Source organism: Sebastes umbrosus, chromosome 23, assembly GCF_015220745.1.
Source record: "Sebastes umbrosus isolate fSebUmb1 chromosome 23, fSebUmb1.pri, whole genome shotgun sequence".
Taxonomy (NCBI): domain Eukaryota; kingdom Metazoa; phylum Chordata; class Actinopteri; order Perciformes; family Sebastidae; genus Sebastes; species Sebastes umbrosus.
The window spans coordinates 12,654,180-12,678,647 of NC_051291.1; the positions used below are offsets into that span (position 1 = coordinate 12,654,180).

At 40.6% G+C, this 24,468-nt stretch overlaps 1 protein-coding gene across 1 annotated transcript; it reads right to left on the reverse strand.

Moving 5' to 3' along the window:
* Nucleotides 1–9,921: 9,921 nt before the first annotated feature.
* On the reverse strand, nt 9,922–19,902 carry btg1 (B-cell translocation gene 1, anti-proliferative). Its single transcript, XM_037759899.1, has 2 exons — nt 19,435–19,902; nt 9,922–14,332 (listed from the first exon to the last, which is right to left on the reverse strand). The coding sequence occupies exons 1-2, from the start codon at nt 19,577–19,579 to the stop codon at nt 13,929–13,931; spliced, it is 549 nt and encodes a 182-aa protein (XP_037615827.1). The 5' UTR covers nt 19,580–19,902; the 3' UTR covers nt 9,922–13,928.
* Between the last annotated feature and the right edge of the window lie 4,566 nt (nt 19,903–24,468).

The following is a 24,468-nucleotide window of genomic DNA, read 5'->3' on the forward strand; positions in this document are numbered from 1 at the left end:
GGGAAATTAGCCGGCTACAGTTACTCATTAAGCCGCCGGTCTTATGTAGGTCACGGCTGTTTTTGCACGTTAAATGTTTTGCCGCTGCTTTATCATCCATATCTCACTGCCACGGGAGTCAGAGTATCACCCTGAGACACGAGTGTCTACCGGTTAAGCTCAGTAATGATTGGAGTAAACAAATTACTGTAGTCCTGTTACCGGCATCACTTCTGGAAACTGCTTCTATTTTCGGCCTCATGCTCGTAAGGAGGTAGAGATCATTCAGTCAAATCAGACTGTGAAAATGTAATAATTGATAAGATCAGTGTGTGAGTTATGAGTGTTTTGACTCTTCATAAGCTCTAAAGTGCTTTTTGTCTATCTCCTTGTTGTGGTAGAGCTGCGAGGCCAGTGTGTGTGTGTGTGTGTGTTAAAGGTGTGTTTTTGCGTATGCTTATGTAGAAATGTAAGTCTTGTTCTCGTATTCACCCGAGCACAGTGCGGTCTGTACATTTTACGCCTGTGTGTTTGCACCGACACGGTGATGCTGCTGGCTGTTATGCTCGACTGTGGGTGTTTTCCAGCCGTTTGATGAAGTGTGTGTTCTCACACAGCTGTGTTCATAGTGGTGCAGAAGAAGAGACACAGATCTTCCTGTCAGCTGTTTTCTTTCTTTCTTGCACTCTCAGTATATTTCCACTCAGTTCTCAATCAAACTCTTTCTTGAATATTTCTCTCTTATTCACGCCATATTCTTATCCCTCTTGCGCTCCACATTTATTTCCCCCTCGATTACCCAATTTATTCCTGCGTCTAATCTCTCTAATTCCTGATCTCATCCTTCCCCGATTCCCTCCGCTAAACCACCTCCTTTATCTCCTCATTCTCCATCTCCCCATCTCTCGGCGTTGCCTCTCGCGACTGAATTACATCTTCCCGTCAACACAAACAGGAAAAAAAAAAGACAAGTGAACATAACGCCTCAGCTGTTTCCTGTCAGCTTCTCAGAAAACTAAACCAAACCACCAGAAACGAAAGCCAACGTCTCCGCCAACCGTACGGTGAAACGAGAACAGCAGGCTGGTCATGCGGTTGGAGGTTAGCAGGCCGCGTCGTGTTTACAAGCAGCAGGGGCTTTAAATGAACACGTGCTTTGTTTTTTTTTCTTCTGCTGCTTGAGCTGAGAAATAATTTTCGAGAGATTAGGCTGATGATCGACATCAGAATTACAGTCTTCCAAAAATGGATCCATGCTCTCCCTTACCAAAATGAAGTTTATTCAAGTGTGCTATTAGTATACTTCTTTTAAACTTAAAATAAGAGTGTGCTTTCAGTTTACTTTTCATGTACTTATCCAAGATATACTTAACAAAATTATACTTAAGTATCCTTAGCTTATACCGACAAGTATACATAAAAGTCTAAGTATACTTGGCTTATACTGACAAGTATACAGAAAAGTATATTATGCTTACTTTTTAATAGAGTAGCCTATTTCAGTGTGTGAGAGTTTGTAAATGTATGTTTTGATATGAATTTACTTCAATTCGTCAAGAATTTTTTAAGTTTTTGTATTCTCTGTTCACTGTGGAGACGTTTTAATGTCATCACAAAACATCAGGTCAAATAGCAAAAGGAGCAAGTCTCTTTATGTAATGCATAAATCACTGGCTAAGTACTATAAATTAAAGGAAACTTACAAGTATACTTGCAGTAAAAACTATTAAACTAGTAGTTTACTGAGAGTATACTTTTAAAGTGTACTTTTATAAACTAAAAAGTGGGCGACAAGTATATAACTAGTAATCATACAGTAAAGCTATGAGTTCACTTGTAGTATAGTTAACTTCTTAGTATAGTTGCAGTACAAAATACAACTTTTAAATAGATAATTCATACGACACCTTCTCACACAAAAAGTACCTCAATCATATATGATATACTGTATATGTTCTTAATGTATATGTTTTTAATATGCCTTGTATAAAGTATTTCTTATATATGTACATTCATACTTCCTGATATGTATATGTTCTTAATATGCCTTGTACAAAGTATTCCCTTTTATAATTGTAATATAACTTATTATTTTTAATGGAGCTTTCCAGCAAAAAGCATTTCACACAATTGTACTTGTTATAACCGGCGTGACAATATACATCTTGAATCTTAAATCTTGAACTTAGATGTCTTAAAAGTATACTTTTATAAACTAAAAAGTGGGCAAATTTAGTCCCAAGAAGTATTGAAGTAGTACACTTAAAAGTATCTACTACTAGTACTAGTACACTGATATTAGATTACTTATTACATAAAGTTTACTGACCACTGATACCAGTGACTTTCAGGCCAAACCTGTGTGTTTGAATGAGCTGTCTACACACTATAAAGAGCATGTGATTGATTGCGAGTGCCTCTGTCCTTTTTTTATACTCCGGGTTCAAACTAAATAAATCTGTTGGTGCATGTGCGTGTGCGTGCATGTATACATACTTGCACCTCTGTGTGTGTGTGGCCGGACCTCATGCGGAGGGCCTCTTGCTGAGCCCCGCTGCTATATTTAGGCGACTGGTTTTCTCTCTGAGTGGCTGCGAGCGTTGCCTACTGGCTGGGAGAGGCCGACCACAGGAATATGTTGCCTCCATGTCTGACCGCCGACGTTCAGATAACCATATGTGGGAGAACACAAATGCATGAAGACATCAGCGGCGGTTAGCCTGTTAGCTTATCATTAGGACGCAGAGCTTGTTGATATCAGTGCTCCTGGTTAGAGACATAATGTGGGGCAGACTCTAAAAAACATAAACACCGTTTCAATTTGTTTCTCCACACGAGTTCCAGATGTTTATCACTGTAAAGTCCCCTTTCTTTTATATCATCTACATAGAAACATGGGAGTCTCTTGGATGATTTAAAGCTGCACTAATCAATGTTTTTTTATATTAAACGTGGATTAAATGACTTAAGTATAATGTGAGAGGGGGTCTGTCGTAGATGAACCCGCAGAAAATCATCGCCCAACTCTGCAGTTCCCCTAGGCTCAATGGAGTATTTTAGCGTCTTTACGCTGATTGTTTTTGGTTTTATGGCCCTCAACTTTACTGTTTTAGTTTGCCTCATCTCTTCATTATTCATTATTGAGCTGCAGATATTTCCCCTGAGGAGTTAGTGGGGACCAAAGCAGAGATAAAAGGAGAGTGAATGTTGGATTTAGATCCGTCTGGAGGCCAAAAACACGACTAAAAAACTGAATACTGTTGCTCTGTGTTTGCTTGGTGTGTAAAAAAGGCAACTGTTTGCTAACATGTTAGCCATAGCAACTTTATAAGGTGATAACATGTCAATGTTTACTGTTTGTTCTGGTCCTCCCAGGCGTCCCCCTTAAAATAAATTAATACTGTTTTAACGGCACTACAGATTTAAGTTACGGATGTTAGTTTGAATTATTTCAGCGTCATTTCTGAGAAATAATGTTTGGTATATGGTCGACGATGTTTTTAAAGGTACAGTGTGTAACATTTAGGGCCATCTATTGGCAGAAATGGAATATAATTTAGTGTATAATCACCTGAAACTACCAGTGGCTGTGTTTTCGTTAGCTTAGAATGAGACATTTATATCTACATACTAAGCGGGTCCTCTCTACAGAGCCGGCCACCATTGTTTCTCCAGTAGCCCAGAAAAGACAAACAAAACACTGGCTCTATATATGATTCATTTTCTTTGCGTCGGCCACTGTGAGAAGTTTCTGTCACAGTCTGGCTCTGTGTTTTCTTTTTTAGTTATTTTCTGTTTTTTGAGTTTTCTGTGCTGTTTTTCCTCCTGTGTTCCTGCTTTTTCCCTCATTTTCCCATCTACACACCTGCTCTGAATCAGCCTTGTTAGTTCCAGTTTCAGTTGGTTGCAATCTGCAACCTTACCGCTAGATGCCGCCAAATCCTCCACACTGCAGGTTTAAACACTACGACAGCTGTTGCTATGGACAGATAAGCCAATCAGAAGGGCAACTCAGAGCTGTAGCATAATAAAAAATGTCTTGTTGTTGCAATTTGGCACAAACGTTTTACCATAATCACTTAATTCCTCCAAACTTGACCCTGGAGCTGAAAGCAAACTGAACGCTTTATTCGATTTGTACAAAGCTTTGGTAGCTTGTTTCTTACTGAAACGCTCAGTGGGAGCCACAGTGACTTCTCTTCATAAGATTTTTATGTACACAGATTTGTACCTTTGAGTTTGTATCAAAGAACCATTTTTCTTTTTTCTAAAGCAGTTGCTCATCTTTTGAACTGATGATTCAACCAAAAGCCTTAGAAGTGCGCCAACAATCAGTCACCTAACACTGCAGAAAATGAACAGAACTTAAACTTTAGGACTTCTTTCTCGCACTAACATATAAGCTATGAAAACACACGGTTGCTGTCCATACAGAGACACGCTCTTACCACATGATTCCCGCTGAGACCCCCTCACCTTACCCCAATAAGGCCCGATGCCAGACTCTGGAATGAATTCCTCTACTGTGGGAGTGTGAGCTGATAGGTGACACCAGCAGTCTGGAGAAGGAGGGATAAAGATAGACGGAGGGCGAGGTGGTGGAGAGGGTATGAAGGAGGGGGTTGGGGGGGTGAAGAAGTGATATGAGAAGAATCTGGGGGAAAAAAATGAGAGGGAGATAAAGAGGGTGAGTAATGAGATGATCTATTTTTGTTTAAAGAACAGAGAGACGGCATGAGGAAGTTGCTGAAAAGATACAAATCAAATCACACGCTCCGACTTCACCTCTTTCTCTCAGATAAAAATCTTTTCTCCACATACAAGACAGTGCCAGACCTGACTGGTTATCTAATAAAAACGCATAATATAGTGACAGAGGTTGCCAACCCAGAAGCTGCTGCTGTAAAACATACATATTTTACATGTATTATGTTTAAACACACAATTCAGAGAACACTAGCAGCATCTTTCTCTCCAAAAATCACCTGACAGTCGAATAATCCGGTTAATCAACATCTTTAAACTTAATTTTTCTTTTGATGGTGTTTATTTCTACAAGAGAGGCTTATTTGCTTGTGTGTTCAGTTACTTCCGGGGTATGCGGTCCATTGAATATGCACAGTAGTGTATTTGCCACTTGCCCCATAGACTTTACATTGTGATGATGTAACATATTCTAAAATTGCTTTTCTTGGCAAGAGGAAAGTTTAACAAATATAAAACCTCCATTGATAAAAAAAAAAACATATTCGAAAGAATCATAATTGAGCTTGTTTGCTTATTAAGGTGTCCTGTCAACAGTTTTTCAGACGCAGGGGGATTTTTCGTGAGTGGCCACTGGAAAAATTGGAAGCAAGGCTGAGCGGCGCCACAGTATCCAGGTTTTTTTATACATCCATGGTCACAACTGTGGTCTCCAAGCTTGTTACTTACTTCTCTTGCATATCATTTCATTAAATAAAGAGTTATTGAAGGAGGTGAAAGGCTCTCCGACCTAGGTTGCGGCCTGTCAGTTTGCAAACTGTTTGTTAGAGAGCTTGTTGTCCCAGATGCTGACGGGATAATAAGTTGACACAGACGTTTTTGTACCATTTAAATGCTGGTGTGACCGTGTCAACTCTATGCTATGAACAACTTCTACTGTAACTTTAGTCTGAATATCAGGACACTAACTACCTTCATATAGATTTTATACAACATAGCTTGCTTCTTCATAGTGTAGAATTGCACTTTTTGGTATACAGAAACTACAATTAACAAATAATACAGTAAAACTATGTGGTGCAAAACTAAGATATAAAGTGATATAAAACAACTAGCCATAATAAAGTAAGGGAGAACACACGCTGTATATTCATAACGCTCTATTCAGCTTGGTCAAACTATGATGCTCTATAGGTCCACCTCTGGTATCAGTGTTAAAGTGGTATCTATGGTATATCAGTTTCCTCTAAACAAAACCCTCCTTTTAGTCAATCCATCCAGCATTAGTGACGTGGCCCAAGCTGGATGTCTTTGTCCCCCGCCACTGTCTTCTGTTTCCTTCATTGTCCCCGTATGGATGCTGGCGGGAAGGGCGTGTGCAGTGGGGGCAAAGCAGATGTCAGGACTGAGGATGGATAGTGCCCTGAGGGGAAGGAGAGGAGAGGGATATACTCTGGAGACCTGCACAGGGCAGGGCAGGGATCTGTTTCAAAGAGGAATCAACTTGTCCTTGGCTTTCTGAATGACGCACACACTCTGGAGGATACTAATAGAGTGGAAACCCAGTGGAAAAACCAACACTGGAGTACCGCACAGCTGTGGTTTCCAGTTGAACAGATCATTTGATACCACATACTTCCAGGAAAAAGATTTCTGTCGTTGACTGTTGTGTTTCTGCATTCATAGTTTATAATGAAACAGCTAAATCAGACTCTTTGTGTGCTGGGGATGCCCTTGTCACCCGCTCTACACCTGAGTTTGAGAAGTGAGGCACATTTGCAAAAAGGGCTGTGTGCAGCTGCGGCGTAGCTTTTGTCCTTTAAGCACCATAAACACACACACACACACACTCAGACTCTGCAGGAGGCCTATCCTGTCATCTTGCTGGCAATAAAGCGGGTCCCAGATGTCTGCCTCCCCCCCCCCTGTTAGCAGACACACCAAGCTCACGCTGTCACTCACCATGCCTTTGTTCTCAGACAGCAACATACTGCTTGTACACTACGTTCAGACTCGGTGTACATAAATGTTGCCACAGACTACGAGGACAGAACTTTGGTACGGGACAGAATACACAGTCAGCTGGCAACGTTTGTCAAAAAATGTGAATATTAGGGCTGTCAATCGATTAAAATATTGAATCGTGATTAATCACAAATTAATTGCACATATTTTATCTGTTCAAAATGTACCTTAAAGGGAGATTTGTCAAGTATTTAACACTCTTATCAACATGGGAGTGGGCAAATATGCTGCTTTATGCTAATTGATGTATATATCTATTATTGGAAATCAATTAACAACACAAAAAAATTACAAATATTGTCCAGAAACCCTCACAGGTACTGCATTTAGCATAAAAAAATATAATATGCTCAAATCATAACATGGCAAACTCAAGCCCAACAGGCAACAACAGCTGTCAGTGTGTCAGAGTGCTGACTTGACTATGACTTGCCCCAAACTGCATGTGATTATCATAAAATGAACATGTCTGTAAAGAGAAGACTTGTGGGTACCCATAGAACCCGTTTTTATTCACATAACTTGAGGTCAGAGGTCAAGTGACCCCTTTGAAAATGTCCATGACAGTTTTTCCTGGCCTGAAAAAGGAGTGCAAGTTCAAAGTACAAGCAGACCAGCTTTAAAACTGAGCACGCTACAACCTAAAAATCACAAGTTCCCTTAATGCGTTAAATAAATTAGTGGCTTTAAAACAAATTTGTGTTAACACGTTATCGCGTTAAATTTAATAGCCCTGGTGAATATTTAATGATTACGTGGAAATCCAGTAAATGTTGAGGTCAGACTAACGTGGCCTGACTTCTGTTTATCATTCCATTACTGTTATCATAGCATCAGACTAAGATCATTTCACTAAGTACATTTCTTCTTATCTTTCCGTGGTAATCAGCCACACCTTTTACAGCTTTCTACCTAATCGCACCATCTCTACCGGTTTGACCTCTGTTGCTATGTGAGTGGGAGGCGAGGGCAGAAAATATTACACCGCTGTTTCATCAGTGCCAGGCTGAAACTCCAATGCAATTTGATGACACATGCTGCAATAGAATTTGAATAAAGTGAATAGATTTAGTGTAATAGAAAGAGATTTATGCTGATGTATTATATCTCTTCATTTACATAAAATTGTAGTGAAGTTCATTTCCATAAATTAAGGGGAATTTGAAAGTGAAGAGAAGCATAAATTGAACCTTTAAAAAAAAGTTTTTTCGGGGGCATATTTGTGTTAAAAATCACCTCACATGCTCCAACGGCTATTATAATATATGAAAATCTGCATCCACGTCTTATTTCTGAGAGCTGAATAACATCTTGCTCAAATGAGTCATTGCAAAAAACCCTGTCCGGAGAGGATTGCAAAATCCTGTTAAATCTGGATCACTCGTGATTTGTGTTGCTGTTGGATGGTTCTTTATTCACTTCCTCCCCCAGATGATGTTTTTCCTACAAAAGAAACCACACTGGGCCAAACAACTCAGGCACACCCTGGGAATCTTTGACCTGACCCAACGGGGAAGTTTAGCCGTAAGCAGAGAATTTGCACTGAAAAATGACTAAAATGATTGGAGCCTGTCAGCTTGAAACACAATGAGAGATTTCAAACTACAATACCCACAATCCCCAGCTGCTGAGGCCTTGTGCTCGCCAGTGTTTGGAGAGTTAAAGCCCAGTCACCTTCCCCTTCGCACCACCCCCCCCTCCGACGCCCTCGGCTCCTGCTAAACCAGCTCCTCTCGTTCTCTCCTTTTGTCTGTGTGTCAAAACGAGCCAAATGTTTTTCTTTTTCCGCCCGCTGCTAAGCAACCTGGGGGGATTGAGAGTGCTGCAAAGGATTGCGGTTTTAATCCAAACTCTGGTGTTTTGCAGAGTCAGCTGGTCGGGGTGCAGCGTTATTGTGCATATCGGTGCCCTGGCAGAGTTGGCTCTTTTTTTTTTTTGAGGGAGAGAATCCTTGGTACCATCTGTCGCATCCTATCACGCTGAAGAAGGTGGAAGCACTGGCAGTTCTATTTGGACGGAGAACGGCGAGTTTTATTCCAAAACGTCCGAAAACATCATGTGCAGTTGGACGTGAAGTGATTGGATTTGCCGATCGTGGGGCAGGGAACAGTCCTTTTACGGGAAAGGGCTTATGAAATGTTCCACAGTTACTCCAAAAAAATATGGAGCGACATCAACATTACTGACAGTCATCCAGCTAGATACTCTCAGTTTGCTTAAACACAAATTATGGCTCCGTTTGAGCCTCATACCTTACTTTAAATAAAATTTAACAACAGAGCCGTGGAGAAGAATAACATGCTTATAGAATGTGTGACTTAAAATCTCTACTGTCGGATGAATGTTCGTGAGGAAGGAGAATCGCCGACTTGATCTCCTCTCCAGTCCTTTTGGCACAGCTGGCCCACTCAGGCCTCAAAGACTGGGAGGTCAAATTCCAATCGGGGCCCCAGTGAGGCCACAACATGAGGGTTTAGGTTTGTGTAGCTCTTACTGTATAGACGAATCCTGGGAAATACTGGAGCTAACCAACCTGCATTACTGTGGTGGCATCTCCCTACAATGTGCACGTTTGAATGCAAGCTGTCCTAAGTAGTGTACAACTTTCTACTTTACATTTACTTTCTATGTAATGTTACTTTCATGTCTGTAAAGGGGAGACTCGTGGGTACCCATAGAATCCATTTTCATTCACATATCTTGATGTCAGAGGTCAAGGGAACCTCTTGAAAATGGCCATGCCAGTTTTTCCTCGCCAAAATGTTGCCTCCTTCTTGACAAGCTAGTATGACATGGTTGGTACCAATGGATTCTTTAGGTTTTCTAATTTCATATGATTCCAGCATCTTCACTCGAGCTTTAAAACTGAGTCCGCTACAATCTAAAAATAACAAGTTGCGTTAATGCGTTAAAGAATTATCGCATTCATTTTGACAGCCCTATTTTTAACATCTGTGTTTATTATCTATTAGTTAATACGAGCAACCACAATTGCTTTCTGCCTAGAGTCACAGGTTAACACCTCAGCAGACAGTAGAGTCACTACGACGCTAGATTGCGGAACGCTGGATACAGTCTCCTTCAGGTAAACCATAAAAAGCAAAGTACCAGCCTCCAGCATTGCATTTAATGATTAATAACTGCCTTTGATTTATAACTGCAAAGTCATCATTTAGTAACACTGAGTAAATAATGACACAGATCACAGGGAGATATGATGCCAAGATAGGAAATCTTTTATTACAGAGAAAAAAAACTTTTCTTCCAAAATATAGAAATCTGTACAACTTCCGCACAATCAATTTACATGAACTGTACAAATTTACAGCAGTTCATCACAACATACCCAAGGAAAAAGAAACTGAACACGATAAAGATGTACTGACATGAGATCACAAGATAGACAGCTTTTCTTCTTGGGTAAGCTCGGATTTTTTTTGTCTATTTTCTGGTTTTGTAAGTAAATAGAAAAAAAAAAGGGAAAAAACTGAAAAAGAAAAAGAAAAGCAAACAAAAAAAACAACAAAGGATACGTCTACACTTACAGATCATGGAAACTAAGTTTTTTTTTTTACCAAAACAACTTTGGTCCTTGCCAACACTCCCATCACAAAATGGCTTCACTTACGAAAAGCGTTATCCATGTTAAAAGATGAAATACAAAAAAGGAATAAATCTAAAAAAACACCTCAGGATAGCAATTATTGGCACTTCCCATGTGTAATGTTATGTACTCTACCATATGTTGTACAGTTACAATACATTCTACAATATGCAAAACACCTCAAATGTGAAAGTGGCAATAATTCAACTAAATCGATGACAACTTTTTGACGACGACAACAACAACGAAACTGCTGTTCCCTTCCTGTTTCATGTCTTAACATGCACAACTTCTCCACAAGGGGATTTATTATTGAATGTCCGAGGCCTGAGTTTGGCAATACATTCCAGGAGAGACTCCTCGCGTCTCAAAAAAAAAAAAAAAGAACGTCACACAACTTCAACTTTGACATATTTAGTGCATTTTATGTGCTATTTTTTTACCTCTTGACTACTCAGAAGCACTCTCACGACGATTCTGTAACCTATGTGCGCACGAGCTGAATGGATGCCATTTAAATTATATTACTGAGGACTTAAACCATTTCGGGTGGTGGTAGTACAGTTGAGAAGGTGTCGAACGGGGGGTTTTGAATTTCTGTAGCGCTAAAAAGGTCTGTTAAAAAGAGGGGTTAGATCACCAGACTTAAAAAAATCCTCTTAAAAAGAGGATGAAATGGGGATGGCAGAGTGGACAGATGAGAAAATCTACCAGTGTGACCGCAAAATACATCTAGAGAAAAGTGAGACGAGACGATCATCTCGCGTCCGAAATATAGACCAATCTCATAACATCATGTGACATTAAAAAAAAAAGCTATAATGGAGCAGCGTGATTTTAAAACTGCTGTCCGCCAAGGAAACCAAAAAGCTCCCAGCGAGCTCCTCTCCATCTGGCCAACATGGAATCACTGCTTTTCACAGATTGTTGAAGGGAGTATCAACAGAGAGCAGGGGCAAGGAGAGGAGAGGAGAGGAGAGGGAGGGTTAGGGGGTTGCAGTGCGTCAAAGGCTATAGCTCTATTACCCATGATCCTCTCAGGCTTAGGGGGAGCTTAAACACCCATAGGTCTGGTGATGAGCGGCGAAGCAGCCTGCCGTGACAGATTTGGCCAGCGGCTAACACCCGAAGCCGCCCCGGCATCTGTTCCAGCTCGCCGTTAACCGCTCACCCCCCAAAAACCGGGAGTGAAGTGAGGCGGCGCGGGGGCGGGGGGGTACGTCAAGACAGCCATCACACCCTTTCATGTAAACAAAGTTGCTACTCAAACTCGGCAACCGAGCGCGGCGCAATCCAGTGAGATGAAAAAAAAACAGAAAACAATGGCCTAGTACCCTCATTCTTCATCTTTGATCCACGTTTCCTCGTCTCTCACTAGCCTCCCCCCCCCACCACCACCCCCACCCACCGAAGTGCAGCTTGAGCACGTCAAGCGCGTGTGCTGGTTTGTTTATCCATCGCTGCTGAGGGAGCGTCGAGGGCTCGGTTACGGGGGGGGGATGTGGAATAAGTCCAGAGGTTGGTGGTGGGGGGGGGGCTGGAGGGATTTTAGCTGCCCTGGACAAAAAGAGTCCGGCCCTGGCCCCCCCCTCCCCGTCCCTCTTTCACACCAGCTCCCCATCCCCCGCCTTCCCCGTTACCCCTCACCTCCCCGCGGCGATGGATGATGATATGTGTCACATTAAGTCTACCTGCGTCCACAGGGGGTCAGCTAGCAGCATGCTGGCTTGGCTGAACAGGAGGTCTGAGCTGAGGGGTGATATGTGGCACTTGAGGCCCCCCTACCCTCAAAACACCTGGAGGGATTTGAAGCTGCCGGGCTGGAATATGGACGCCTCCAGCGAGGGGTCCGGGCAGTACATAAGTGCTTTGATATTAAAAATCACGAATGGCTCATAATTCATGACAATGAGGTCTTCGTAAGGCAATTGCACCTCCAATGCACACAATAAGGTCTCCTTTTTTTTTTTTTAAAAAGACCAAAATAGAAAGCCGACGACGACGTTTTGAATTTAATCTGAACAGTCGGTGCTGCAGACCTCCCTTTGGCCACACACTCATCACTTAGTTCAGACCTTTCAGACTAACTTTTTATTTCTATCAGCAACACAAATCACCATCTGTGTGTCTGGGAGGAAGGGAGGAAGAGGGGGGGTGGGGAAGGGACAGCTTTGCTCTGCATCCTGCCAGAGCGAACAGTGCTATATGAACGAACGGATGACAGAATGTTATCACCAGAAATACTCTCTGACCTCAAAAATCAAAAACAGCTCTGAAATGTTCACAAATACAGTGTAAAAAAAAAAAAATTTGAAATCCAGAGTTGCACACTCCCAAATATAATAGACATCGGTCTATTCCCAACGTGGGAGCTACAGTATGAACAAACAGGGGAGGGCATTAAAAACGGTGTGACATTCGAATGGATGGAATGCAGGCGATTTCTCTCTAAAAAGTACACATCCCACACAATCTCACGTCAAAGTGCATTCAATTCTAAAAAGGGCCATCAATTTTGGGTAAAATAGGCCCCCCCTTTTTTGTTGCTACACTTTGAATTTTGGCGATGCAGGAGACGACAAAGTGGTTGGGGAGGAAAAGGGGGCGAAATTAAACAACACAGGAACTTGATTGTGATCAACAACATTCATTAACTTGGGGGGAGGAGGGGGTCGGGAGGATACCCTGCCCCCTTCTTCCCTGGAAAAGCTACACATAACATGGGTGATGGGACAGTGCAACAGGACACGCTGGTATCCACAGGTAGCAGGTGTCACAACACATTCCACTTACATAAGAGGCCGTTGAGATGACGGTTTTATCTGAGGCTCGGTTGTTGATGGTAGAAAGAGGGAGGAGGCGAAGTTGAGACCGAAACGCCTTTTTTTTTGTTTCCAGCTACAAGATAAAGAACTCCCTGTGGTCCAAAAAGGGGGTCTTATAGAAAATAGAGATGCTCTCATTGGGCGTTTCTTTACCTTGAGCTCGGATTGTGAAAAAAGGCTCGGTCTAAACCTCAGCTTCCTCCCTGCCCAGGAAACAAAACATATAACCTCTGGATTTAGAAATTCAAGGGGTAAGTTCCTGATAAAACATCCTTTACAATTTAGGTTTTTTTTTTGCGGTGGTGTGTTGAACATGTACCCATAGTAACCACAAGTAAGAAAGTGCAAAGTCAATGATAGCCCCTTCAAGATGGAGCTGATCACCATGTTGTTTACAGTCGAAGGGGGGGGTGGTGGGAGGAGCCCGTCTCCGTGGGGGGTTCCTGGTTGGTTGGTTGGTTGGTTTAGCTGCCCCAACAGTTCCATTTCCACAAAGCCTCTCCTTTAAAAAAAAAGTGCCCAGCTGATCCAATGACACAAAAGAACAGATGATAATGGGGGGTGGGTGGGGGGAGAGGGCAAAAAAATAAACCTACATGGTTTCCATCACCTGGACGATAGGCCACATCCTCTGCTTTTTTTTTTTTTCTTTCTCTTTGTTCTCTTCTTTCACTATTTCATTTCATATTCTTAGCTTCAAAAAAGGCTCACCCTGACCTGATCACACGCTCTGACCAGCCACGGCGTGACCCTGAACAAAAAAGCAGGCCGGCGGGCGACGGCGTGCCTCTCTAACTGGAAACAGTCATCATATTGTAGGCTTTGGAGGGACTGGTTCTGCCCAGCACCATCAGTTCCTCCTTGCAGCTGATGTGACTGTCCACCATCGGGCCAACCGACCCGCCGTTCCCTGAGGGGGAGCTGACGCTGGCCATCGCCGGCATTCCTACGGGGCAGGGCTGCGACTCGTACAGGACGCAGATGGAGCCGTCCTCGCCGATGCGGTAGGACACCTCGAAGGGGTCCACCCAGAGCGTGAGCTCGCTGGGCAGCAGCATGTAGAGTTGCTGGATGGTGAGGCCGATGCGCTGGCCTGCCTGCCCCACCAGTGGGTCCATCTTGTGGTTGATACGGATGCATCGGTAGCCTGAACCCTTGCATGGCCTGTCTGGGAACCAGTGGTGCTTGTATTGCTCTGCAGAGATAGAGGGGGGAGGGAGAGAGGACGGAGGGAAAGTTTAGCTTTGGAGCGATTATTATCAGCCTGCTTATAATAACATGTCATATGCTCTGATGAAGGCCCAGAGAAGAGAGGGGCCAAATCGAAAAGTTACACTCCGAAACACTGACTACAGACGTCCATCATGTTGTGCAGGTGAGATCGGCAGGTTGTACTTTGGTCGAGACAGACAGCAGACACGGTGTACTTTGTGTCAGACAAATCCACGTGATTTCGTAAATCATGGCTGTAAAAACTGTTTATGTAAAGACAGGAACATCAATAAAAGAAATAAAAAAACCATAGGTGTATTTGAAAAGTCAGAGAAATGTGATAGATCTCGAGCTGCAACAATTAAACCACTGTTAACTATAAAACTATATATAAAAAACAACTATAAAAGATATTTTTAATCACAATAAGGCATTACTGGTTAGATAAATGTTAAATAAAAAAAATGAATTTCTACCTCCACCACAATACAATAGGGGTGAATAAAATTTCTGAGGTTTAGAGCTACAACGATTAATCGATCAACTATTAAATTAATCGCTAACTATTTTGATAATTAATCGGTTTGAGTAGTTTTTATAAAGAAAAAAATGGCAAGACTCTGATTCCAGCTTCTTGAATGTGAATATTTTCTGGTTTCTCTACTCCTCTATGACAATAAAATTAATATACTTGAGTTGAGGACAAAACAAGACATTTGAGGACGTCATCTTTGGCTTTAGGAAACACACATTTTCACCATTTTCTGACATTTTATAGACCAATCAACTAACCAATTACCTAGTCAAGACCCTCCAAAGAGTACAGAGACAAAGTCTGGGAGGGTTACGAGATGATAAAAGAGAAAAAGGTTGCAACTAACAATTCTGTTCATCATCAATTAATCTGCAGATTATTTTATCCATTAATCATTTAGTCTATAATATGTCAGAAAACGGTAAAAATGTCCTTCTCAGTGTCCAAGACAACGTCTTCTAATGTCTTGAAAATCAACTATGAAAATTAACATTGGTTGCAGCCATAGATAGATCCTTATTTATTCTATCATAAATATGCTTTATCTAATTAAAATCAGTCTAAAAGGCTAATAAATTCAATCTCAAACAAAACTACTATTGTTGTTTGAGTGTGTACATTTTGGGTAGTTTCCAAATGTTAAACATGAATAGAGTTTATGATTAAGAGGAGATCTTAATCTCATGTTGGCTTTTTTGCCAGGAGGCAATTTAAGTGGTTATAAAACACGATGGGATCTGACCTGTCAAAATAAATCAAAAAGTATATTATTAAGCAAAAAGGCATGAACTGTAACTTGCTACCAGTTGAGAGATATTGAGAAAAGTAGAATTACTGTAATTTATTTAACGTTCTTACTATGTAAATAGTACAGTCTGCCCCTGTGGGTGTTTTCACAAGTGTTAGCATATAGCTCATAAAACAAACCAAATGTACTTATCTAAACTAAAGTAAAGGGCGTAGTCGTGCCCAGCAGAAAGAAGAACGGGCAGAAAAACAACACCACCTGTTACAGGCCTGATAAGCAAGCCATAAACAGGCGGTCAGTGGCACCCTGGGCCTACGTGACAAAAAGAGAGGGCCATTGAATTGCACAATCCCTCCCCTGGCCGCCACCGCCACCACCACCACCGTCGTCACTGTCACAAAGTCTCCCATGACTGGCTGCACAAAAACACACCAAAAGTGTCGAAGTCCCAGCCAGCCATCTGGGACGCCGGGCTCCGCCTCTTAAAGGGAAAGGACCTTATTTTTTTTCTCTTTTAGTCTGTGTGGAAGTTTTTTTTTCGAAGTGAAACTGGTGACGCCGCTCAACACGGTATGCTTCAGGTATTTTAATGGTTAAGATGATGAGAGGAAAATAAGACTGGTGACAAGTTTTGGGTGTTTGAGGAAGTGGCTCACTCTTTCCTTGCAAAGTTCACTTCTTGGCTTTCTTTGTAGGATAGTTTCAGGATTTTTTTCTATTTACTGACCTCCCCACACATAAGACTCATCCATATTGAATTCCCCATTGATGCGAGCCTCATTGTGGCCAAATGAAAAACAGGGTAAGTGAAGTAGGCCTGCATTCAGGCCGGGAGGCCCGGAGGCCACCTGTATGCATCCACAGCATAATAACACCCCTTCCTCCTCCCACCCTCGTGTCTTATCACAGAAGGCTGTATACCGCTGGGTTAATGGAGGGCCTGGCACAAGGGGGATGGATGATCTTTCAGTCTCGGACCGAGCCACAAAAGGCAGCTACCGTCAAGAACCCCGGAGCAGCTGGGAGAGGATCAGCTCAGCCGGGGCCTATTCTTAAAAACGAGGGCACACGGGAGGAAGAGGAGGGGGAGGAAACGGGGAACGGAAAAGCAGAGCAGACGAGTGTGCGCTTAACCTTAAAGAGTTTAAAACGAAAGAGGGTTTGTTTATTCACTGAGGTTCACCTCGAAGGTTAGAAAAAAAACATTCCGTTTCTGTCAAATCACAACCGATAAAACAGGAAGACTCGAAGCTCTGGCCACAATTACACAACTATCATGATTTCAATCTGGTCACTGGGACTAATTTCCCCCACTTCCCTTCGCTCAGCACAAACAAGAGGAGCTGGGCATCCAGCTTTTCCAGCAGGCAGACACAATAGTGAGTGATTGTGATGTTGTTTTCCAGGCACAAAAGAGCTCTGGCTGGCCTAGTTTAGCAGCGACGAGCCCCCACAGGATACTACCACACACACACACACTCACTGTTGTTGCTGCCTCGTGCAACAAAATGAGAACATTTTTTCTTTTAATCAGATTATAAATCAGTTATGCTATTTTTTCAACAATAGTGTCAAAAACACGTAAAAATCTCATCTGAATCTTCCACGTGACAGATTGAACCTTATAATTTACAACAATTTGATATAATTTGTGTTTATGTGTCCTAAATATACGGTGGGTTTGGCTTCTTTCAGTGGATTTCCCCTCCATTTCCTCGCTGATTATGCTGTGCCGCCTCCGCCTTTAATGTCCTCCTATAGGCGCCCACCAGAAAAACATCCCCTCCCCCACACACATACACACAGGCCTCACAGCCAGCCTCCATTCATCTACCAACTTTTGTCTTGTTTACAAACACACAGCGTCGAATTGAGCTTGGCGTCGACATTTTTTTCGGTGAAAGATTTGCTTCAACCAATTCCTCAAAAACAACATATATAATCATTTAACTCAGGCAGTTGTGAGGCCCCCTATAATGAATTACAGTTAGTCTTTGGTACCATATGGTATTGTATTGTTCTTTCTGGCCTTCTATAAAGAAAATCTGTTATATTCCTATCATGGAAATGCTCATATTCACTTCTAATAACGATTATACCAGCCTACTGATAGTTAGCGTTTTAGGTTTTGCAAGATTTTGCTTTTTTTTTTAACGTTAGTGTTTTTCTTTTGAACGTTAGTGTTTTTCTTTTGAAAGTTAGTGCTCTTCTTATGACAGTTAGGGCTTTTCTTTTGAGTGTTAATGCTCTTCTTATGACTGTTAGGGCTTTTCTTCTGAAAGTTAGTGCTCTTCTTATGACCGTTAGGGCTTTTCTTTTGAATGTTAGTGCTTTTTTTTTAACGTTAGTGCTTTTCTTTTGAAAGTAACGAGTGCTTTGTTTGTTGCTATAGAGACATTTTCCTTAAAAAAACAAACAATCTGCAAAGTAAGATGTGTTTTTTATTTATTTATATAAGTGTGCTCCTTCTGGAGGAAATGTAGGTCATCTGCTTAGTGGACGGAGTGAAGCAGATGTATAGCAGCTTTACAGCTCTGCAGGCTGTGAGTGTGTTTACAGCAGGAAATGAGACACAATCCCCCCACAAGCAGCACTGTTCTCTGGAAAAACACCCATAGAAACACTAAAAAAAGACTCAAAGTGAGAGGAAATCAGAGGATGTTAAGGCTGTAAAATAACAACAGAGAAAAGGGTGATTTGATTTCACTGTAAATAGTGAATGTGTTGCATTTACGCACATTAAAATGAATGGGATATGTGTGAATTCCACCATATAACTACATGATCATAATGTAAATCCAATAAAGAATATGAAATTGTGTGCAACAAGGTCATCACAAATAAATATGATGTTTCCAATTAGGATTATTGTACATAAATTAACCAAAAATGTTAGTGTATTAGTGCCAGTATTAGATATTGCTTTGTTTTTTCATTATTAACCTATTTTTCTAATGCATTACGTAATTGAGCAGCCTCACTGTGGGGCTGTTTTTGCTCACTTCTTCTCTGAGAGCTTCATCGACCGACCGACAGGCGCACTTCCTTGTTTGAGCCTCTTTTGCATCCTCCCCCCTCTTCCTTTTCTTCTTCTTCTTCTCCCAAACAAAGTAATCCAACAGCCTTATTTTACATATTAGTTAAAAAATAGTCGATTGCGGCAATTTAAATCGTCGACAAAAACATCCTAGACCACTCAGCCGTGTTTATATACTTGTTATTTTCCTCCTCTCTGACGTGCGCAAACAGTGGTGCGCACTGGTATAACAGTGATACTTAGAGGAGAACAAAGAAAGGCTTCTTCTGAGCCATTGAAAAGCAGAATTTACGCATTAAATACAACAAAACATACACTAAATATATGAAATTGTACATTATGATGTGAGGTGCGTAAATTGGTGCGTAAAATGGCTTTTTTTTCTGGGTTTTCCTTACCTGACAAAATGTCCTGTAAGCTTTGCCTGAATGTTTGGACCTATCATTAAAATACTACAACAAAACATACATTTATAATATATGAAATTGTAGATTATAATGTGTTTTTAAAGTGGGTGTTCTGTGTGCGTAAAATGGCATTTTTTTTCTCTGTTTTTTTTCTCCTTACCTGACAAAATGTCCAGTAAGCTTTGGCTGAATGTTTTTGGACCTGTCATTAAAATACTACAACAAAACTATAACGCTATAATATATGGAATTCTAGATTCGAATGTGAGAATCGAATATGAGGTGCAACAATCGAATGTGAGGTTCGAGAATCGAATGCGAGGTGCGTAAAATGGATTTTTTTCTGTTTTTTTCTTACCTGACAAAATGTCCTGTAAGCTTTGGCTGAATGTTTGGACCTGTCGATCGTTTACGTGTCCTTTTACGCGCAGAAATCTCGTCAGAAATCCAACGGCGGCGGTGATCTCTGGTTTCATGGTTCCTCGGGCACAAAGGGTATGCATTGAGAAGAAGAAAAAGGTGCAACGGCGTCGGATCCGTGCGTTGTTTTTGTCTTCTCTCTACGTGTTTTCTTTCGTGTTCCTCTCCACTTCTTCCCAGCAGCGAGCCGTGTTTCTTGTTGGTGTTGTTTTTTCTCTTGGCATTTATTTAGTCGAGGTAGTAGGGGACGTTTTTCTCAGTCCAGTGCGTAAAAAGGACGGTGCAGTGTTAGGAAAAACAGAAACCTGTTGTTGGTAAATACAGGGGGGGTTGGAGGGGGGTCCCTTGATGCCACGTTGACCAACCCACCAGGCTCACTTTCCACCTCCAGAGTGAAGCTCTCAGAGTGGGGGAGCTGCTTTTTATAGCACCCCCCCCCCCCCCCTCTGTCACCATCACCGGCGACGTCACAGAGCTGCTACAGCAACAACAGCTCAGCCAATCAGCGGCCTGACGAGCCTCATATAGGAGGAGGAGGAGGAGTGTGATGCGTCACCGCGTCACCGCTCTGAAAATAAACAAGAGGCGCAACACAGCGTGAAACCGCTGCGCTGCAGCTGCGTTCACTGGCTGTGGGAAATATGAGAGAGATAGGACAAAAAACAGGAGGAGGAAACAAAAGCAAACGACAACAAAGAAAAACGACAAATTGACATGAAGAGGTTGGAATCTGCAACAGCAACTAAAGCTATCATGCTTTACTTTTGTGTTCTATTAAAATTGATTGTTTTACACAGTTAGGCCCTACTTTTATTTGGCTGTATACAAAGCTCAATCTGTCAGTGGTTTAGTGGGGGGTTCTGGTAGGGGTCTGCTAACTGTTTCCAGAGTGGAAACTAACAGCATCTCAGAGCTGGAATAAACTTTCAGAATATACAAGATTTGCCTCAGTTTTACAGAAGTGTATTGCTGCCAAACCAGGAAAAAAAACACATCAGTATCAAAAAGAAAAGTTTATTGTTAAAACAAGATAAATAGTGTATTGTTATAACAATATCTTGTTATATAACAACACGTTTCTTGTTATAACAAGGTTGGAATCTGCAACAGCAACTAAAACTAATGCTGCTTTACTTTTGTATTCTATTAAAATTGACAGAAAAACTGGAATAAACTTTCAGAATATACAAGATTTGCCCCAGTTTTACAGAAGTGTATTGCAGCCAAACCAGAAAAAAAACACACATCAGTATCACTTTATAACGTGAAAAGTTTATTGTTATAACAAGAAACGACAACAAAGAAAAACAACAAACTCGCATGAAGAGGTTGGAATCTGCAACAGCGACTAAATATACTATGCTGCTTTACTTTTTTATTCTATTAAAATTAACAGAAAATTTAGTTTTTTACACAGTTAGGCCTACTTTTATTATCCAAAACCCAATCTGTCAGTGTTTTAGGGGGGTTGGGTCTGGTAAGGGTCTGTTAACTGTTTCCAGAGTGGAAACTAACAGCACCTTAGAGCTGGAATAAACATATAGAACATACAGAATATACAAGATTTGCCCCAGTTTTACAGAAGTGTATTGCTGCCAAACCAGGAAAAAAAACACATCAGTATCAAAAAGAAAAGTTTATTGTTAAAACAAGATAAATAGTGTATTGTTATAACAATATCTTGTTATATAACAACACGTTTCTTGTTATAACAAGGTTGGAATCTGCAACAGCAACTAAAACTAATGCTGCTTTACTTTTGTATTCTATTAAAATTGACAGAAAAACTGGAATAAACTTTCAGAATATACAAGATTTGCCCCAGTTTTGCAAAACTCAACTTTTTAGAACTGCTTTTAATGTGTAATTAATATTGTGTGTTTTATATTTTTATAATGTCCTTGTTTTTATGATCATTTGCTGTGTAATGTGTCTTTGAGTATCCAGAAAAGCGCTACATAAATAAAATGTATTATTATTATTATTATTAGTTTTACAGAAGTGTATTGCTGCCAAACCAGGGGAAAAAAACACATCAGTATCATGTTATAAGGTGAAAAGTTTATTGTTCTAACAAGATAAATAGTGTATTGTTTTTTTCATATTCTCCACCACCTAGGACTGAATCCATCACTTTGCACTGACATCTCTACCTATATCTAGTGTTACTTTCACCACCTTTAAGGATAGCTTTTTTAATTGTATATAGATCTATTTCAATGTTATACTGACTTTTCATGCATGTATAAGGTTCTTGGTTGCAGTAGCCTCCCTCCTCTCCATAAAAACATTCCAACAGGTCGTCCTGGTGGCCTTTAACATGCTGACCAGTTGCCTTTGTTTCATGCCGTCCATTCCCCCACGTCTGCCCCCCCCCCCTTCAGCTCTCTACTGTGTCTAATAAAGGCAAAAAAAAAATATATAGAAACACATGACACTGTTTAGTAATGTTTCAGTAGTCCGAGTTGTCCAGTAGACGATAAAATTAAACAATAAGAGGACAGTAGATGCTAAAATATATAAGTGAAATAAAAAGTAGAGACTATTGAGAATAATACAAATAAGAGAATCAGTAAAATAAATAAAAAATGACATTAATTATAAGCCCAATTAAATGAATATGTTTTCAGTCGTTGTTTAAAAATGTTGTAGTTTTCCCTGCAGCATTTATACAATCATGCTTCATAAAGCTGTGGGTCAAAAATTGCAAATATTTACCTTATTAGGAGTTGTTAGGTCTAAAATATAATAATCTATTTAAGAGTATAGGACACATTTCAAAACTATTTCTGTTTTTTACACTGCAAGATCTCAATTTGGACCAAAAAGTACTGAGCCCAACAGGCTGATGTAGACAGTTTATGGTATCTGTATTATTAACGTCATGTTGTTATTGCTGCTTATTTTCAGGCCAGGTCATGGTAGGCCGGCTAGAGAACAGGTGTTTGTGTGTGTCAGACGGAGACAGGAAGAGAGAGCGAGACAGTTTACATTATCTTTAGTTCAGTATATCACCTCAGTGCCTGGTTCTTCCTTGCTCTCTTTCTCACTCTGTGTTTGTGTGTGTGTGTGTGTGTGTGTGTGCAGATCTGTGGGTGTTTATCACACAGCTATGAAACAGGAAGAGCCTCGCAGCACGTCTTGTGTGACCTCTGTCAATAAAAAAACACAGAGGACGTGAACGGCGTTGTGCAAGGAAGCAGTGAAATGTGCGTTCTTGTCAGAGGCCGCGTCCCTACGTGCCTATTAGAATCAGTGGAAAAGTACAGGCTGCTGAGCTTTGTTTGTCATGATGACCTGCTGAGCGATCCAATCATGATGCAATCAAACAAACCTCACTGATTGGCTCAATCACTGACCTGAAGGTGTACAGAAAACACACGCAATATGTAGACATATACATGTGTGCCAAACACACAATAACCATCCGTGTAATTGAGATTTAATCATGCTGCCAACTGGAATATTCTCCAGTATTTACCTGCTGTCACTGACCTGACCACTCAACTGTCTCGAGAGTATTTTGAGTATAAATCTCACAGTAAAGTGACATTATGATGCCTAAGACTGCTTCTTCACTGTAGGTTTTTCTATGGGAAATATTGGAAATAATGTCCAACAACCAGTTCATGTTGTTACTACAACATTATTTGGATAAAACCGTCGTCTGATTCAGTAAAATATTATTATCTATGAAGGTATTGCTGAGAAGAAAATATGTCTATCGCACCTATTGTATGAAATCCATAAATTAATTATACTGAGGTCATGATTGGACTGTTTATTTTATTTATAAGTGCTATGTATTTTCAACAAGGTGCAGTCACATAATATAAAATGAAATATTTTGTGTGATAACATTTTATTGGTTTTAAAGATATACATTGGAAATTATTTTTTAAAAAAATCACATAATTCAAAACAAACATTAATTGAAAAAATCTAATAAATAAATAAATAAATATTACTAATAATGATAATAAAACATATTTCCCCCCAAAAATAAAAACAAATTAGTTGATAAAATAAAATAAAATAAAATAAAATAAAATAAAATAAAATAAAATAAAATAAAATAAATAATGGCCCCTCCCACCCTCTAAATATTTCTCCATGTAATACTTGGATTTTACTTAAGGCTCCTGTCCATGATAAGATAGTTTTATCTTAAGCACCATGCACCCCAGCTACTGAAACACCACACAGTTCTGTATAACAGTAGGGACGTTTTGTCGTTAGTACAAAAGTATGCAAACTCACCCCTCATTGGCCTCATCATAACTGCTGCCACAAAAACTGACTCACTTCCACGTCATTTTAAAAGAAAATCCTCGACTCAAATACAAGTTCACACATGTGTAAACCCCCACCTCTCCAGCATACACATTCATCATCCCAGTTTCACCCATAGTTACGCACCACCGTGCTATTTTCTGAGAGTTTCGATGTGTGTCACAGAAGGACCTTTCTGATTTACTGATGAAAACTAACACATTCCCACATTTGTTACATTCACACATGTTGTGGTTTAATACAGTTACAGAGAATTTCATTTTCCACACATCTGTTTATGTTCGAGATGTAAGCTGTGACTTTTCACGTTACTACCACATTCCTCTTCACAGCAGTGGAGTGAAATATGTTCAATCCCAGGCAAAGTATTACTGACCAAACGCAGTGTAACGTTCAAGTGAGTATTAGCTAAATCTGCCATATGAGACCTCCTGTACGTGAGACATTGGAGCAATGAGTGGCAGTAAAATTGCTGGATTTGTTGGTAGTCGTGTTTGAGAAATACAGACAAGTCCGGCTTTCCTTTAGTAGAGGAGTTATTTTTAATATGCTATGTTTTCATAATTATCTTTTGCAATGTTTTATACAAATATGAACAGTTTCACGATGTAAAAAGAAGTTTCAAAACAGTCACTCAAACTCAGAATCAGGTCTGGACATTGTCCGGAGTTGCCCTTTC

Excerpts from the sequence above, each read along its gene's own strand:
- btg1 (XM_037759899.1), bottom strand. The coding sequence starts at position 19,579 with ATGCATACCCTTTGTGCCCGAGGAACCATGAAACCAGAGATCACCGCC. Across the intron at positions 14,333-19,434 it reads CTTACAGGACATTTTGTCAG|AGCAATACAAGCACCACTGG; the intron begins GTAAGAAAAAAA and ends CTATCTCTGCAG.